Genomic DNA, 19,522 nt, shown 5'->3' on the forward strand with positions numbered 1-19,522 from the left:
GGTTTCTCCATGCTGGTCAGGCTGGTCTCGAACTCCCGACCTCAGGTGATCCGCCCGCCTCGGCCTCCCAAAGTGCTAGGATTACAGGCATGAGCCACTGCGCCCGGCCAAGAAAAGATTTTTACACCCCATTAAGATGTGTTCCTCATGGCAAATGTACACATATGTAACAAACCTGCACGCTGTGCACATGTACCCTAGAACTTAAAGTTAATAAAAATAAATAAATAAATAAATAAGGAAGGAAGGAAGGTCTTCTCCTGCATTTACCCAGTCAAACCAGAGTTAGTACTTGATTAATATAATATTTGAATTCTGTCTTGTTTTTTCCCCATTTCTATCACATTATCACATTTCCTTCCTTTCAAAACAATTTAACTTATTTTACTAACATTTTGAGATCAGCTCGTGACATTTAATGCTCTCAATAATTAGAGAAGAATTAATTTCGTTAGCCTAGAATACACTCACTTGTGTTTCTAAATTAGTAAGCTCATTTTCATCTAGATAATGGAAGGCTAGATGGGTCCCGCTTTAAGAGAAGAACTATTGGTTCTACCAATTTTGGTTTCGAGGCACTGTGTAGGTAAGAACCAAGTGGCCCTGATCCTCAGCTCTTGGAGTGAAGTGCTCTGTAAAGTTTACCTGAATTGAATCGTTAGGGTAGAGGCAGTGTTAATAATATAGAAATGTTTGGCCCTGTTCACAGTAATGATTAATAAATAAGGTTGCATCATTTATGGCTTCTGGAGTCCAAAAAGGACATCTACACATATTATTTCCACGAAGACACCACCCTTCACCCTTGCCCCAGCCTTGTGAGTTTAGCAGATGATCCTTATCTCAGTGGTGAAGATAATGAAACTCAGAGAGGTCAAATACCTTTTCCAAGGTCATGGTGCTAGTAAGGGGCAGAAAATGGACTAGAGCCCAGGTTCCCCGATTCCAATCTTGTCATGCTGTGGTCAGATGCTAGCAGTTGGGAGTTAGCAGATATAAATAAACTGTATTTTGGCCCATTTGATTGAGATCTCTACCCATGACCTAAATTTGCCTTCTTTTCCATAAGGCATTTCCATTTCCCCTCACCCATCTTTTTTGAGAATGTAAATTATCTCTGCTAATTTTGCCGAATAAGCAGGCACACTAATACAGTATCACTAGGAGAAATGAACTTTCTTCATTGATTAAAAAAAAAAAAAAAAAAAAAGATTTGTTCCTTACTCTAGTCCCTATGTCTAACTTTCAGTTGTTTCATCTACAATACTATAATCCTCCTTTAAATCCAAACCCAGCTGAGTATCAATACACCGTAGCTTCGAATGGCTTTCCTCAGCCATCATTTCACCATGTGTCACTCTCTTCCTACTTAAGAGATTTACTTACTTGGTCAACTTGTGGCTTTTCATTGCTGTGAGAAATTCTCTGACAATCTCAGGACTCTGGTGCCTGCATGGTGTTTTTGATATGTATTTTAACGTCTGGAAAAAAAGAAAAAAGCCAAGCATAAGACAACCCTGAATGAGAAAAAACGAAGGAAATGGCTGTAATTAAAATTCTAAAATTTTGTTTTTAAAAATCCTGTAGAGGTTGGGCACGGTGGCTCACACCTGTAACCCCAGCACTTTGGGAGGCCGAGGTGGCCAAATCACCTGAAGTCAGAAGTTCGAGACCAGCCTGGCCACCATGGTGAAACCCCATCTCTACCAAAAATACAAAAAATTAGCTGGGTGTGGTGGTGCATGCCTGTAATCCCAGCTACTAGGGAGGCTGAGGCAGGAGAAACACTTGAACCCGAAAGGCAGAGGTTGCAGTGAGCCGAGATTGCACCATAGCACTCCAGCCTGGACAACAGAGTCTGAGACTGTCTCAAAAAAAAAAGGAAAGAAAAGAAAAGAAAATCCTATATAAAACAAAGAGGCATTCAGGAGAACCAATCTTCATGTAATTGGAATTCCTGAAAGAGAAAATCAGTAGCTAGAACAGGAAGAATAATTAATGAAATTTTAGAAGAAAATTTTTCTGATTTCAAAAAAAAAACCTCAATCTGACAATTGTGCTATCATATTTTGAACAATTTTTTAAAAGAGGGGGAACCCAAAGAATAAAATAAATTGCCATGAGTCCACATGGATATATATGAGTGAATAAAATAATGGGTAGGAAGAGACAACTTTTACTTTTTTTTTTTTTTGAGACAGAGTCTCAGAGTCTTGCTCTGTTGCCCAGGCTGGAGTACAGTGGTGTGATCTCCGCTCACTGCAAGCTCCACCTCCCAGGTTCACGCCATTCTCCTGCCTCAGCCTCCCCAGTAGCTGGGACTACAGGCACCTGTCACCACACCTGGCTAATTTTTTTGTATTTTTAGTAGAGCCGGGGTTTCACCTTGTTAACCAGGATGGTCTCAATCTCCTGACCTCGTGATCTGCCCGCCTCAGCCTCCCAAAGTGCTGGGATTACAGGCGTGAGCCACTGTGCCCAGCCAGAAGAGACAACTTTTTCTCATGGAAGAATTCTAACTCATATGAGCTGGGTACAGTGGTGCACACCTGTAATCCCAGCACTATGGGAGGCCAAGGCGGGAAGATCACTTGAGCCCAGGAGTTTGAGACCAGCCTGAACAACACAGTAAAATCTTGCCTCTTAAAATAAAAAAAAAAAATGTATCTAATAAGCATAGAATGAGAAAAATTATAAATCACTCTCAGGCAATTGTACCATAGTTATAATTACTGCAGGAAAGATCCACCAATGAGTGCTAAAATTGATGGTTAAAAGCTTAAGGAAGGGTAGGCTGTTTTCATAGCCTCAAAGCATCTCCCACAAAATATTTTTTAATTACTGTGGTGGTTTTAACACACATCCACAAATTCTTTGACATCCCTCCCTTCAAGAGGTGGAGTTTAATCTCCCCCTTCCCCTTGAATATGGGCGGAACTTGGTGAATCCTTTCTAACATAATATGGAAATGAAGAAACAGTAGCTTTACAGTGGAGAAACCGGGCAGATACCATCTTAACCAAATGACCAAAGTTAACAACATTAGCCATAAGAAACATCGACATCATGTACCCCGAGAAATCATGACACAAGAAGGGGAGATCACCTCTGTGGTACCCTTCCTCAAAAGCCATAGGTTCTGTGTAATCATAAGAAAACATCAGACAATCAGAAATCAAGGGACATTCTACAAAATACTTGACAAGCCCTTTAGAAGTGTCAAGGTCATGGAAGACAAAGGAAGAGTAAGGATACAGATCGAATGACATGATGGAGACATGTTAACTAAATACAAAATGGTATCCTGAATTGAATCCTGGAACCCAGAAGACAGCAATGGGAAAACAAGGTATTCAAATAAAATTTTAGCTTAGTTTAGCAGTATGTACCACTGTTAATTTCTTGGTTTTGATCACTGTACCATGGTTATGTAAGATGTTAACATCAGAGAAAACTATGGGAAGGGTACATGAAAACTCCCAGCACTGTCTCTACAACTTTTATGTAAGAGAAAAATGGCTGGGTGCGGTGGCTCACGCCTGTAATCCCAGCATTTTGGGAGCCCGAGGTGGGCGGATCACCTGAGGTCAGGAGTTTGATACCAGCCTGACCAACATGGAGAAACCCTGTCTCTACTAAAAATACAAAATTAGATGGGCAAGGTGCTGCATGCCTGCAATCCCAGCTACTCGGGAGGCTGAGGCAGGAGAATGGTGTGAACCTGGAAGGTGGAGCTTACAGTGAGCGGAGATCGTGCCACTGCAATCCAGCCTGGGTAACACAGGGAGACTTCGTCTCAAAAAACAAACAAACAAACAAACAAAATCAGGTTAGAGTAAAACTATTCAGATCACATAAAAAGTGATCTTGATTTCGGCAGCCAGTCACTGGGAGAATAAACCCCTCTCCCTCAGTGGTACTTTAGGTAGGTCTGCCAGAAGCCCAGGCTTACTTCATAGGTGATGGTGTTCAAGTTCTGTTGTCCAGAGCTGTGTTTATTCTTTCCACTTTCTTTACGCTGCTCCTTCAGATCAGTTAGTAACTGAAACACCTAGAAGGAGATACAAAAAAGATGTTTATGAATACATTTGAGAAATATATCTATCCAAGGTCAGTGGTTTGGAAGGATAAACAGGAAAGGGTAGTACTTCCTTTCACCCGCCCATTACGCAGCTTCCAACTCTTGGATTTGAGCAAATGAGTCTTAGAGGCAGATGACATTTTTAAAAAATGCTCTTATATAAGCCAAATAATCCAAATTCATTAATTTATTTAAAATATTTCAAGTATTTCCTATCAATATATACATCACTAATCTCCTCTGATCTCAAAAATATACTATTTGAAAGCAGATTTTCTTAAAACAAATATTTTGCTAAAAAAGAATTATGTGACCAGGCACGGTGGCTCATGCCTGTAATCCCAGCACTTTGGGAGGCCAAGACGGGCAGTTCACGAGGTCAGGAGATCAAGACCATCCTGGCTAACACGGTGAAACCCTGTCTCTACTAAAAATACAAAAAATTAGCTGGATGTGGTGGCACGTGCTTGTAATCCCAGCTACTCGGGAGGCTGAGGCAGGAGAATCACTTGAACCTGGGAGGCAGAGGTTGCAGTGAGCCTGGATGGTGCCACTGCACTCCAGCCTAGGTGACAGAGCGAGACTCCCTCTGGGAAAAAAAAAAAAAAAAAGAATTCTGCTTCTCTAGTATAAAAATCTAATATAATGATTTCTTTCTGGAAAATAAAAATTTTGAGGCAAGTGATAAGACAGAGTTTACCTCCCCAAAAAAAAGAAAGGAAAAAATGCTATGGATCTTTAGAAGTAAACTTTCCCCACAAGGATAAAACATACAGGCATTAGTGCTGGGGGCAGGGGGGAATCTCAATCTCATTCCTGTTTTAGAGATTCTACCAGAGAAGTGAAGAAAATGCAGGCTCACACACCATTACTAGATATAATGGAACCCCTTTCGTCTGCTGTTCCTTTCAGAAATAGTGACATGATATCAATGAATGCAATGTTTCCCCAACGGATAAAACACCCAAACACCTAGCAAAGTCCAAACTGGACAAGGAGGCTCGTAAAAGCCAAAGGCTTGGCCAATGACCATTCAACCATTTCCTTCCTGTTCTAAGCTGCAACCATTTACGATTGAGCCTTTAGGGAGGAAAGAATATGGCCAACTGTGTCTATTCTACTACCTTCTAATTTGTGGGGCGGGGTGGGGGGCACAAGGGGGAGGTTTCTTTCTTTCTTTTTGCTGTCTTCAACTCTGGGAGCTTTTTTTGGGGACAGGGTCTCAAAGGCTGTCTCCCAGGCTGGAGTACAGTGGTGATCACTGTAACCTGAAACTCCAGGGCTCAAGGGAACCTCCCCTCTGTCTTCCAAGTAGCTAGGACCATAGTAGGTGTTTGCTACCATGCCCAGCTAATGTTTTTTTTTTTTTTTTAAAAGAGATGGGGGTCTTGGCCGGGCGTGGTGACTCAAGCCTGTAATCCCAGCACTTTGGGAGGCCGAGACGGGCAGATCACGAGGTCAGGAGATCGAGACCATCCTGGCTAACATGGTGAAACCCCGTCTCTACTAAAAAAATACAAAAAACTAGCTGGGCGAGGTGGCAGGTGCCTGTAGTCCCAGCTACTTGGGAGGCTGAGGCAGGAGAATGGCATGAACCCGGGAGGCGGAGCTTGCAGTGAGCTGAAATCCGGCCACTGCACCCAGCCTGGGCGACACAGCGAGATTCTGTCTCAAAAAAAAAAGAAAAAAAAAAAAGATGGGGTCTTGCTATGTTTCCCAGGCTGATCTCTAACTCATAGCCTCAAGTAATCCTCTCTCCTTGGCCTTCCAAAGTGCTGAGATTATAGACGTGAGTCACCGCATTTAACCTACTACCTTCTAGACCTCCTCTGAGTCTTCCTGAGTTTAGACTCTGGCACATGGAAAATTCACAATCAAGGTAGAAATGGTTCTTTCTACACCTAGAGTTAGCCTATCAGATGGTTTTGCTAGTGCCAAATAGGAGGCAAAAATGCTGGAATATTTCCTCTCTTACCAACCTTTTTCCTTCTTTTCCTTTCTCCAGCAATCCCACCCTAAGCCCAAAAAATTCTACATTTCTTAATTTCTACTATTCAGAAAGGTGAGTCAACTAAACTCACTTTTATTTATTTATTTTTTTTAAGTAGGGACGGGGTTTCACCATGTTGGCCAGGATGGTCTTGATTTTCTGACCTCGTGATCCTCCTGCCTTGGCCTCCCAAGTGCTGGGATTATGGGCGTGAGCCACCGCGCTCAAACTAAACTCACTTTCAAAATAAGGATATGAATACCCATAAGACTATTTGCAATGTATAAAAGCATTATAAATATATAAATATATCAAGGGTGATAATTAGGAAAAAGCATAAAAAATGTAATGTGAAATTTTGCAGAGAGAAACAGCCTTAAAATACTTTTAGATATTAGACATAGCTTCTATACTATGACTACATCCCAAATGATGATCTAGAATCTTTGAGATTTAAAGAAGGTTGCCACCTCTAAATTAGTCTTCCCAGCTTCCCTGAAGTACTATGTATAACGTATCAAGCTTACACTATTACAAGGTCCACCAGATGGTGCCATATGTCTTGTTTTAAAGCGGAAAATCCAAATAAATTCAGTCATTTCTTTTTTCTCTTTTTTTTTAGACGGAGCCTTGCTCTATTGCCCAGGCTGCAGTGCAGTGGCGCATCTTGGCTCATTGCAACCCCTGCCTCCTGGGTTCAAGTGATCCTCCTGCCTCATCTGGGATACCAAGTAGCTGGGACTACAGGCACGTGCCACCACACCTGGCTAATTTCTGTATTTTTAGTAGAGACTAGGTTTCACTATGTTGGCCAGGCTGGTGTTGAACTCCTGACTTCAAGTGATCCACTCGCCTCAGCCTCCCAAAGTACTGGGATTACAGGCATGAGCCAATGCGCCCAGCCTGAATTCAGTCATTTCTAACCAAAATGAATTTAACAATCTTAGTTACAAAGGGCAAACTATCAGAGAGGAAAATGTAACAGTCCAATTTACCTCGTAGTTACTGAGAAGCGCAGAACTGGCATCCTTCCTGAAAAAGAAAAGTAAGCTATCATCAGTCTGCGCTCACACCCCTTTCTGGGTATCAAATATCTGTAAAAGAATTCCTGTCAAGATGTAGTAGTCCACTTTTTGAATTTAGGGCCTACAACCTAAAATTGAAATTGAGAAAGTGTCTTAAGTCCAACATGGTTTAGCTAGCTGTGGGCAATTTCAGAGCAGACTTGGGATCAAAGTGCTGTCCCATCACACAGCCATGTCCTCTCCCCATTACTGTCTGCCTCCCATCAGCTACTGACATCCTGGGCTAGCCACGTCCTCCTGCTGAATCAACAGAAATGGGCCACTTAACACTAATGTCACCACTGGGAATTCCAGCCATGGTCAAGTATCCTGCCAAATATCCACTGCGCTCCAAGGGTGTTCACCACCTACATCAACTCAACAGGCAGAGTCAGGGTGGCAAGCAGCGGCCAAAAGCCTGGTTCCCTGTGTAACAGTTAATCCAGGCAATATGCCATCTTTCCTGAGTGAAGAAACACAACGATGTTACATATATTAAATCACAATCAATCCACCCTACAATAGCACAACAGAAAGCATTGTTTCAGCAGTCTGGAGGCAGTGGAGTATGACAAAGAGCATAGTTTTGAAATCAAGACTTGGGTTCATATTCTAGCTCTGCCATTTATGTGCTGTGAGAATTTTAGTTAAGCTAATTACTCCCTAAGTTTTCCTTCTACAATAAAAATGGGATGAAACTAGTATCTAAAAGTATGGCCTGGATTCTAAATCCAGCTCCTGAATTCTTTGGCTGTGTGACTCTGGGCAAGTTACTTAATCTCATTATGTTTAAATTTCCTATCTATGAAATGGCAATTATAGCATCAGCCTTGTAAGACTGTTCACAGGGTTCACTGGAAACATGTAAAGTACCTGGAACATAGTAAGTGCTCAATAAGCGCCAACATTATCATTACCACTACCTGTGCAACTACCACTACCACCAGCTCCTCCTACCTCATCAAACTGTTACGATGAAGTGAGACAACAAATTTTAAAAGTTTAGAATAGTTCTTGGTACTTGTATTAACATTTCCATAATGGAAGACTATTATTTTTAAAAGATGTTATCTCAGCTAATTCTCATTAAAACCCCTCTGATGTAGGAGCTATTCATATGATCCCTACTGTATAGAGAGGAAGTCAAGATTCAGAAATTAAATAACTTGCTCAAGGTCACACAGTAAGAAGTCTAAACAAAGTGGAAGGTAACTACGGAATTGTGGGAAATGAGACTGGACTGGATGAATGGAAATTCGTAATGCAGAATCCTGAAAAATCAGGTAGAGGGGTCTGCACTTGACATAATGTGCAACAGAGACACCTGTATTTTCTTAAACCAGGAGTGCGGCGAGATGATGCAAATGATGACCCAAGATTTCAAAAGCACGGACCAAACAGAGAGGTGACTTCCCAGCCAATAAATAAAGCAAAACCAACAAGGCTCGACCTAGGCCTTAGGTCATCAGCACAGTGATATCAGCACTGTAATCAAATCAGCTCTGTGCTACCAGTGATCCAAATGCTACCAGTGATTCAAGCTACGATTTCACAAAAGTGCTGCTTTGCCCAAATGACCACAAACACACTCAAGTCACAGAGTATCATATTTGAAAGGAACCTAACACAGGAAGGACAATGCATAATTAGTGCATGTGATGCAGTTCATTTAAAATTGAAAATGACAAATCAAACCACATGTCATCTTTGCCTACTTAATCAGGAAATCAGCCCACTGGCTTCCTCCTATCTTTGCTTGAAATTGAGTTATAACTCCCTGTGCTCTACACAATATGAGGCATTAAGACATCTCTTCCTGGAATACTTGACTGGAGAAAAAAATATGAATGTTATTTCTCTTCGGGGCCAATGGATCCATTCCAGGTGCACTGTTACAACTTCATTTCCAAATCATGGCCCCTTCTCTGTCACTCAGAACATTCCACGCTCTGGGAAATTTGTCCTTGGCCATTCCAAGTTACTACCCCACTAAACAAGTCAATATTGTAATGCAAGAATCCAAAGAACAGCCTCTGCCTCTTCTAGAACAAATATAAAGGAGGAAAACTCTCTTTCACATAAGTTTTAATGAATCTGTGTTTTGGGATCAAGAGAACAATCGATGTTTACACACGTACTGCATTTTGCAGACTCTGGCTGACAGAAGCTGATTTATCCATTGATTTTTATCAGGAAGATAAATTGTTTTTTAAACCCAGCCAAATACTCACAGTATAAATGCCCATGTATGCCAGGCCTTTCTTTATTTAATAAAATGTCAAGAGGTACCTTATCTACCTTTTATGAAGTCCTAAACGAGCTGTATGTATGGGAAATTTTTTTAAAGGCAGTTTTTATTCTTGAGAAGTGACTGTAACCACCACTAAATGACAGGTTGTTGGCAACAGGATACGGTGAAACCAGACCGACATCAACTTAATCAAGTTATCCAATTTCACAGCACCAATGATGTGACGCATGAGAAAGACACATCCCTCAGAGTAATCCAGCCCCAAGATGTTTCATTCAAATCTATCCATGGGGATACAGTCAGAGAATTCCAAACTGAGGAACAGTCTTCAAAACAACTGGGTTAGATTCAGACTCTTCAAATATCAATGTCATCTGTCAGAATGCCAGTGTCACAAAAAGAAGCTAAGGAAATTTCCAGAGAAAAGAAAATTAAAGAAACATGACAACTAAATGCAATGTGCAGTTCTTCACTGGATCCTGAATTGGGAGGAAAAAGAACACTATTAGGACAACTGAAAAAATATGAGTTTACATTGTTTGTCTTAGTAATAGTAGATAAATTAGCGCTAAGTTTCCTGAGTGTGATAAGGCAATTAGAGCTACACAGAATGCCCTGTTTTTTCAAGAAGGGGTGAAATGATCTGATATCTACAACTCTCTAACGGTTCAGTTAAGTAAGTGTGTGCACCTGTGTATGGAGAGCAAGCTTATGCCTGTAAAAAAGAAATAAGGGAATGCCAGGCATGGGGGCTCACACCTGTTATCCCAGCTATTCCGGAGGCTGAGACAGGAGGAAGCTTCAGCCTGGAGTTTAGGTCCAGCCTGGGCTCAAGTGTCTCTAATCAAAAACAAACAAAGGAAGGAAGGGAGGGAAGGAAGTAGGGAGGGAAAGAGAGAGGGAGGGAAAAGAAAAAAGAAAAGAGAAAAAGAAAAAGGCAGCAAATATCCGAATCAAAATGTTAACAAGTGGTGACTCTAGGTAACGAGTATACAAGTATTTGTGGCACTCTTTTTGCAGCTGTTTCATAGGTTTAAAATTTTTCATGCTAAGAAGTTAAGGAATATGAAAATGTGAAACTATGGCCAGGTGCGGTGGCTCACGCCTGTAATCCCAGCACTTTGGAAGGACAAGGCGGGCGGATCACGAGGTCAGGAGATCGAGACCATCCTGGCTAACACGGTGAAACCCCGTCTCTACTACAAATACAAAAAATTAGCCAGGCGTGGTGGCGGGCACCTGTAGTCCCAGCTACTCGGGAGGCTGAGGCAGGAGAATGGCGTGAACCCGGGAGGAAGAGCTTCCAATAAGCCGAGACTGCGCCACTGCACTCTAGCCTGGGCAACAGAGCAAGAGTCCGTCTCGATAAAAATAAAAAATAAAAAAAAAAGAAAAGGTAAAGCTAAAATAAAGAATGCCATAAGGTTAAAAAAAACAACTGTAACTTATAATTGAGGATGTAAAATACATTTTCCCCCAAAGTTGTTTTGTTTTTTTTTTTTTTTGAGACAGAGTTTCGCTCTTGTTGCCCAGGCTGGAGTGCAATGGCATGATCTCAGCTTACCACAACCTCCACTTCCCGGGTTCAAGCGATTCTCCTGCCTCAGCCTCCCAAGTAGCTGGTATTACAGGCATGAGCCACCACACCCGGCTAATTTTGTATTTTTAATAGAGACAGGGTTTCTCCATGTTAGTCAGGCTGGTCTCGAACTCCACCTCAGATAATCTGACCGCCTTGGCCTCCCAAAGAAGTGAGATTACAGGTGTGAGCCACCACACCGGGCCTCTAAAAGTTTTTTAGAGGTACTAGAACTTACTAGACACATCTAGCAATTATAAATGTACAAGCTGTTGATCTCTACAAAGCAGAACTGTCTGCTCTACAGCTAACACTTCAGTATTATGTAATATATTCACACGCAATCAGACTTCCAGAAACTGCTTACCTATACAAAAACTTCATATTCTCCTGTAGGACTTAAAATAGTACTCATTTTATTTACATGTGTTTAAAGCAAATACTCCAAATGCATTTTAAAGACTGTCTAGAAAAAAGTTCAGGGACTTGTGCTCACAGAGGAGAGACCATGTGAGAACACAGCAAGACGTATGCAATCTGCAAGGTAAGGCAAGAGGCCTCAAAAGAAACCAAACCTGCTACACCTTGATCTTCGACTTCCAGTCTCCAGAACTGTCAGAAAATAAGCTTTTGCAGTCAAAGCCACCCACTGTGTGATGCTTTCTAAAATCAGCCCTGGCAAATTAACATGGCAATGCTTGAGTAAAAAAACAAAACAAAAACAACTGTCTAAATCAATACCACAGGCAGGCAGTTACTTAATTTCCTCAAGTAACGAATTAGATGACTGAAGCTGATGTTCTATTTGACACTTAACTTGTAAAATTTGCTTAAAATGGTGAGTCAATTAAATGGATGTAAACAACTAGTTGGGGAAACTGAATTCCAAATAAACAGAACAAAAAGATCTCTCAGTGAACTTTCCTTAGAAGCAAACACATACACAAATGGCCCATACAAACAGTGCCTATTATTTATTTACTTATTTTTGAGACGGAGTCCCACTCTGTTACCCAGGCTGGAGTGCAGTGGCACGATCTTGGCTCACTGCAAGCTCCGCCTCACCGGTTCACGCCATTCTCCTGCCTCAGCCTCCAGAGTAGCTGGGACTACAGGCGCCCGCCACCACGCCTGGCTAATTGTTTGTATTTTTAGTAGAGATGGGGTTTCACTGTGTTAGCCAGGATAGTCTCAGTCTCCTGACCTCGTGATCCGCCTCCGTGGGCCTCCCAAAGTGTTGGGATTACAGGCGTGAGCCACCGAGCCCGGCCAAACAGTTTCTATTAACTGCCACACAGTTAACTCTTATGCAGGCAATGATTAAAAGAATTGTTCAAATTCTCCTATGCCCAACCTATGCTATCAAGTCATGCTCTGAAAAACTAAACTCTGGTACAAGCAAACTGGGCAGCTTCTGAAATCAATGAACAAATTAACCTGTAGCATTCTCTTGGGATCTGGCACATGGGTATCCTCTTTTCAGTCCTGTTACTGGGTTGTTATAGTACCTATTACCTACCTTTTATAAATATCAGTATTTTCGGCTGTAAAAGGAAAGAAATCCTGACACTACCTCAAAAAAATGGTACAGAGGATAGTGTCCACTTTGCTAATTATACATATTATGTTCAAGAATAAAAGAGTGGACACAAACCTTTCTAGCATATCAATGATCATTTATAGACAAAGCCAAACAGCAAATACCTTATATATAGACATACCTAACTTTGCTATATAAATATTTTGCATGGTGGCGCATGCCTGTAGTCCCAGCTAGTGAGGAGGCTGAGGCAGGAGAATCGCTTGAACCCAGGAGGTGGAGGTTGTAGTAAGCTGACGTCGCACCATGCACTCCAGCCTAGGTGATGCAGCGAGACTCCATATTAAAAAAAAAAAAAAGAAAAAATTGTAACCTTTTACTTGAGGAAAATACATTTCCAAGTAATGGTCAAGAAGTTTTTATTTTTAAATTGTCAATCAAATAAAGCATAAATATTCCTCCCCTTTAATAAATTTCTGGGCCGGGCGCAGTGGCTCATACCTGTAATCCCAGCACTTTGGGAGGCAGAGGCGTGTGGATCACCTGAGGTCAGGAGTTCAAGACCAGCCTGGTCAACATGATGAAACCCCATCTCTACTAAAAATACAAAAATTACCCAGGCAGTTACTCCGGAGGCTGAGGCAGGAGAATTGCTTGAATCCGGGAGGCGGAGGTTGCAGTGAGCCAAGATTGCGCCATCGCACTCCAGCCTGGGTGACAAGAGCGAAACTCTTTCAAAAAAAAGAAGAAATTTCAGGTATTATTATTATTATTGGTACTATTATTATTATTCTATACTATTTACTTAGTAGGTATTTACTCAATAAGAATTTTTAAAGTAGCAAAAACTTAGGGGAGTTGTTCATTGTGCCTCCTCACTTCAGGTTCTGGGAGTGTCTGATGAGGTACAATATACAGTCATCCCCTGGTATTCATTGGAGATTGGTCCCAGGATCCCCACATATACCACAATCCGAACATGCTTGTCTCCCAGAGAGACTTGCAGAACCAGCAGCTAGGAAGTCAGTTCTCCACATACGCGGTATATTCTCAACCCTCAAATATCGTTATTTTCATTCTCTGCATTGGGTTGCAGATTTGGAACCTGCAGATAAGGAGGGCCAAATGCATTTATTTTTTAACATCTGCGTATAAGGAGATCCATGAAGTTCAAGCTCGTGTTGTTCAAGGGTCAAATGTATCTGCAACTCAAGGTTCTGCTAAAGATCCCACGGAGCAGACTTCCAAACGCCACACCTCCTGTTGATGACCAGGTAAGGACCAGAAGTTAAGCTTCCAGACCTTTCCACTCCAGGGCCCTTCACTCCCAAATCACATGTCTATGTCAGGAAACCTCATTTTCCCATGAATTACTGGCTGCAAAATTCTGGATTGGTCACCAGAAGTCACTGACTACTTGGCAGAAGTGGACAGGCTGTTACAAGAACAAAAACCCCTTGATTCAAACCATTTCACTTGGGAAAGTCAGAAAATATACACGCCTAGCAACTAGGATGCTAGCTAATGAATTCCTATACAGTTGGTCCTCCTTAGCCTCAGGTTCCACATCCTTAGATTCAACCAACTTCAAATGAAAAACATGCAAAAAAAAATTTTAAGAAAATGCTACATTGTTGCTGACATGTACTATGTAGTTAGGCCTAGGATGGCTGCCTCTGTACTAAACATGGACAGACTGCTTTTTGTCATTATTCCCTAGACAACACAGTACAATAACTATTTACACAGCCTTTACATTGCATCAGGTATGACAAGTTGGTTGAGAATCAAAGTTTTTCCTCTGCTCTCACCTGACAACAATCTGTACAGAAGACTTCTGTGACCAGACGCGTGGGGATTTCTCTCTACCAATAAGCAGGCAATCAACTCTGCAGCCAACACCAGCTGGGTATCTTCCCATCCAATTCAATCCGGACACTAACTACCTGGAAACAGTGTCAGATTCCACGGGCTGACGGCTCAGTCCCAGAAGACTACCCCTACTTCAGACACCAGTCACACAAGTCAGGGCCTCCAGAACTTCTCAATGACGGGCTTCAAGCTGCAGTTCCCAGGACCTCCTTTTCAGGTTTCATTAATTTGCTAGAATGGCTCACAAAACACTTACTTAGGTTTACTGGTTTATTATAAAGGATATTACCAAGGATACAGATGAAGTGGTGCACAGGGTGAGATGGAGAGGGGACGCAGAGCTCTATGCCCTTCCCAGGCGTACCACCCTCCAGAAACATCTACCTATTAGGCTATCTAGAAGTTCTCTTGGGCATTTTGTAGAGATTTCATTGGAGAGAGATGATTGAAGCATGGCCAACCTCATAGTAATTGATTGGACAAAGAGTGTGATCTAATACTAGCAGACTGAGTGCAGAAACCCAGCAAGGCCGCTCCAGATTCTCCTTGGCCTCTCTGTGCGGTATTCCTTCCTCCTGGGTAAGGGGCAGGACCCCCTCTGAAACAATCAGACAAGACAGGTCAGAGATTTTCTTTATCGCCAGCTGTAAGACAGAAAGGCAGCGGATGATTAGAGAGCAAGAGACGGACAGAGCTTCTGTTTTCTGAGGCCTGCTTCTGAGGCTTACAACACCCCAACATTCTTTTTTTTTTTTTTTGAGACAGTCTCACTCTGTCACCCAGGCTGGAGTGCAGTGGCACGATCTTGGCTCACTGCAAACTCCGCCTCCCGGTTCATGCCATTCTCCTGCCTCAGCCACCCGAGTAGCTGGGACTACAGGCGCCTGCCACCACGCCCGACTAATTTTTTGCAGTTTTAGTAGATACGGGGTTTCACTGTGTTAGGATGGTCTTGATCTCCTGACTTCATGATCCGCCTGCCTCAGCCTCCCAAAGTGCTGGGATTACAGTCGTGAACCACCGTGCCTGGTCAGAGCATCCCAACATTCTAACAAAAGACTTTTACCTTTGCTGCTCTGAAGCTGTTCCAAGGCCGCTTCAGGAACCATGGACAAAGGACAAATACTTTAACAAAAGTTATGCTTACTATTTTAGTCACTCAGGAAGTAACAAGGACTATGGCAGTTGTGAGCCAGGAACCATGGACAAAAACTGGTATTATGTGTCATGAAATCACAATAAGTAATCTAGAGACAATTTAAAGTATATGGGAGAATGTGCATAGGTTATATGCAAATACCACACCATTTTACATAAGGGACTTGAGCATCTGTGAATTTTGGTATACGCAGGGGGTCCCAGAACCAGTCCCTCAAAGACACTGAGCGATGACTATATTTATGAAGCTAATAAAGTATTATTATATTACTTTATTGAACAAGTATTTGCTGAATGCCTACTGTGTGCCAGATGCAATGCTAAGCATTAGGTGAACACACACTGGTCCCCACCCTCCAAACAAGTAAACATACATTTATTATTGCAACTTGTAATTATTTAAGGGAAAGCAAATCAAGACGATATGAGAGACAAAAAGAACTTACGTTAGACTTACTGAAGAGGAAAGGCAACTTTGAAAAGGGACACAACCTTCAAGATGAGAAGAGGTGGCCAGGTGTGGTGGCTCACGTCTGTAACCCCAACACTCTGGGAGGCTAAGGCAGGCACATCACCTGAGGTCAGGAATTCAATACCAGTCTGGACCAGTCTGGCCAACATAGAGACCCTGTCTCTACTAAAAATACATAAATTAGCTGGGCATGGTGGCACACACCTGTAATCCCAGCTACTTGGTAGGCTGAGGCACGAGAATCTTGAACCCTGGTGGCACAGGTTGCAGTGAGCCGAGACTGCGCCATTGTACTCCAGCCTGGGTGACAGAGCGAGACTCCATCTCAAAAACAAACTTTAAAAATACAATAAAAAGAAGAGAACAGGGTGAGGGCGAGGAGGAAAGTATACCAGACAGAGGGTATCGCAATGCAATTGTCCTCAGAAAGTGCTTAGAAGGTTAGAGGAGAAGGAAATACCTGTCAGTGGAAAGTGTGTGTCTGGGAGGTTGGGAGAGTGGCAAGTGGTCAGGCTGGGGAGTAGGTGAGGTTTTAGAGGGTCTTGCAGGTCCTGGTAAGAGATGGAGATTTCCTCTACGTGCAATGGAAAGTCAATGAAGGGTTTTATCCAGGAGTGACATGTTCCAGTCGTTACTTAAGATCACTCCAGTTGCCATGTGGAGAACAGAATGGAGGCTGGGGAAGAGTGAACACTCAAAGGCTATTGCTTAATCCAGCCCAGAGGTGATGGACTACAAAGCTAACAGTGGAGACGGTGAAAAGTAGCTGCATTCAAAATACATTCTAGGGTAGAGACAACAGGACCACTGACGGACTGGATTTACGGAGTGAGGAGAGAGGGCTAGATTTTTGGTCTATGCAATTGGATAGATGATGAGAAGAGGCTAGAAACACACCTTTGGGAACCATCAGCACACAGATGGGTTAAATGACAGAGCGTAGAGAGAAAGGGTCCCAGGACTGAGACCTAAGATACCTCAACACTTAGACATCCAGCAAGGGAGGAACAGGACCCAGGGAAGGACACTGTGAAGTAATCCTTGATGTAGGAGGAAATATCACAAAGGAACATATAACATGAAGAAAGAAAAGTTTCTAGAGTTTCTGTATTAACCACTGCTGAGAGATCAAAAAAGTTGAGGCCAGAAAATCAACCTCTGGATTTGACAAGACGGAGGGATGGAGGGATCAGGGGTTTTTTTGTTGTCGTTGTTGTTTTGGAGATGCAGTCTTGCTCTGTCGCCCAGGCTGGAGCGCAGTGGCACAATCTGGTTCACTGTAACCTCTGCCTCCTGAATTCAAGTGATTCTCCTGCCTCAGCCTCCTGAGTAGCTGGGATTACAGGCACCCAAAACCACACCTGGCTAATTTTTTTATTTTTAGTAGAGACAAGGTTTTGCCATGTTGGCCAGGTTGGTCTCAAACTCCTGACCTCAGGCGATTCGCCCACCTTGGCCTCCTAAAGTGCTGGGATTACAGGCGTGAGCCACCGCGCCCTGCTGGATCAGGTAATCTTAACAGTCATTTCTACAGACCAGTGAGGATGAAAGCCCAACAGAATGGTTGAGAGAATGAGGGGCTAATCAGCACTTTCAAGTTTTGTTGGGATGGTAAGCAGAAATGGAGTAAGAGGTGGACATGTATGTGGGGACAGGGGATTTTCTAAGATGAATACATTAAAGCAGGGTTGTATGCTCAAAGGAAATGCTCCAGTAAAGAGGGAAAAATTAGTAATGATGGTTTGGACTAGAGTAAATTATATGAATAGTTTTTCAGGTTGCAGATGAAATCCGATCAGTGGATTGCAAAATTAATTCAGTGGGTCAACCTTTTTTGTTCTGTTTTGTTTTGTTTTAGACAGAGCCTTGCTCTGTCACCCTGTCAGGAGTGCAGTGGCTCCATCTCAGCTCACTGCAGCCTCCTGGTCTCAAGCGGTCCTCCCATCTCTGCCTTGTAAGTAGCTGAGACTACAGGCATGCACTACCACACCCAACTAGCTTTTTAATTTTTTGTAGAGACAGGGTCTCCCTATGTTGCCCAGGCTGGTCTCCACTTCCCAGGCTCAAGTGATCCTCCTGCCTAAGCTTCCCAAAGTGCTGGGATTACTGACATGAGCCATCATGCTTGGCCCCATTCATCTTAATAAAAAATAGACAATATGAGAGTGTACTCCATACATTATTGTTTCATGATCCTTTCATTTCAGTTACACAGACATATTGTGTTAAGTTAAAAAAAAAAAAAAAGGGAAGGGACCAGGTGAGGTGGCTCACGCCTGCAATCCCAGCATTTTGGGAGTACAAGGCAGGAGGATCACTTGAGCTTAGGAGCTGGAGACCAGTCTGGGCTGTAGTGAGATCCTGTATCTACAAAACTTTTTTTAAAAATTAGCCGTGAGTGATGGTGTGGGCCTGTAGTCCCAGCTACTGGAGGGGCTGAAGCAGGACTGCTTGAGTCCGGAAGGTGAGGTTGCAGTGAACCATGATTACACCACTGCACTCCCACCTGGGGCACAGAGCAAGACCCTGTTTCTTAAGAAAAAACAATTAAGAATGTAAAAATCTGAAATGCCATCGTACATATAACCATTAAACACGAGGCAAAAGAACATAAAGGAAACTGAATCAAATAATCAGTGCACAGAGAACACAAGATAGGTAAATACCTACAAGTTAATATCAACCATATAAAGCCCACATTCCGAGTAGATGCAAAAACTTCCATTTGCACGACGTGCAACGAGCAAGCATGGAAAAGACCACGTGGAGTTAAATTGTCAGAAAATCTTTTACCTCGCCTTGTACACACCCACACACCCCGTGCTGTTTCTCCGGTCCCAGTCCTGGCTCACATCCTTCCCTTCTCCCCACAAAAACCAGCCCCTTCCCTCACAGTGTTGACTGCTCCCATCAAACTCTGAGAGCAGCTCTTCCGAGTGACAGCTCCCCAGGGGCCCAGTGCTGCAAGCAGAGCTCTACCCGGCCCTGATTCATCTTTCCTCCAGGTACTTTCAGGGCGAACAGACTCAGGCCTTTATAGCCTTCTAAGTCCTGACTCGGATACCAGGCTGGGCTCCACCCCCGCACTGTGACCCAAAAACGCTGGTAAATGAATGAGAGAAGGAGGGCGCACACTGAAAGGCAACCAGACCCGGAGATGTTCGGCCGCGCACCCCAGACACAGGGTGTGGAGGGGAAGCGAAGGTTCGGAGGGGCAAAGCGAGAGTCCCGTTCGTCCCCGTCCCCACCCCGCGGCCCTCCCGGACAGGGCCGGCCCGCTGCCCTCACTTCCGTACCAGGGTCGCCAAGTTCCCACGGATCTCGGCTCTCAGCGGTCAAACCGATGGGCTCCTCGGCCGAAAAGGGACGCGCCCGGGGAGACTTACACTTCCATGACGTCCCGCCTCGTCGCCCCTAGCTGCCAGCAGACCAAGAACCTCACACGTCACAGCTGTCCCCGCCGCCGCCGACCGCGCCAAGGTGCCAGCTCCGCGCGCCAAGGTGCTCGCCGGGAT

At 43.3% G+C, this 19,522-nt stretch overlaps 1 protein-coding gene across 13 annotated transcripts in view; it reads right to left on the reverse strand.

The window, feature by feature from the left end:
* CRCP (CGRP receptor component) overlaps nt 1-19,522 on the reverse strand; it is a 90,731-nt gene that overhangs the window by 20,015 nt on the left and 51,194 nt on the right. For 2 of the 13 annotated variants that reach the window (XM_011992887.1, XM_011992886.1), the window contains exons 1-3: nt 19,394-19,522; nt 7,067-7,103; nt 1,387-1,481 (exon numbers count right to left, since the gene is read on the reverse strand). In XM_011992887.1, the coding sequence (XP_011848277.1) occupies nt 1,387-1,481; nt 7,067-7,103; nt 19,394-19,401 (140 nt within the window). In that variant the 5' untranslated portion in view covers nt 19,402-19,522. Of the gene's footprint in view, nt 1-1,386; nt 1,482-3,952; nt 4,052-4,548; nt 4,671-7,066; nt 7,104-8,166; nt 8,175-18,900; nt 19,017-19,393 lie in introns of those variants that run through there. The other 11 variants (XM_011992890.1, XM_011992884.1, XM_011992891.1 and 8 more) reach the window with 11 other exon arrangements.

The sequence above is a fragment of the Mandrillus leucophaeus genome, unplaced genomic scaffold (assembly GCF_000951045.1).
Source record: "Mandrillus leucophaeus isolate KB7577 unplaced genomic scaffold, Mleu.le_1.0 Scaffold42, whole genome shotgun sequence".
NCBI lineage: Eukaryota > Metazoa > Chordata > Mammalia > Primates > Cercopithecidae > Mandrillus > Mandrillus leucophaeus.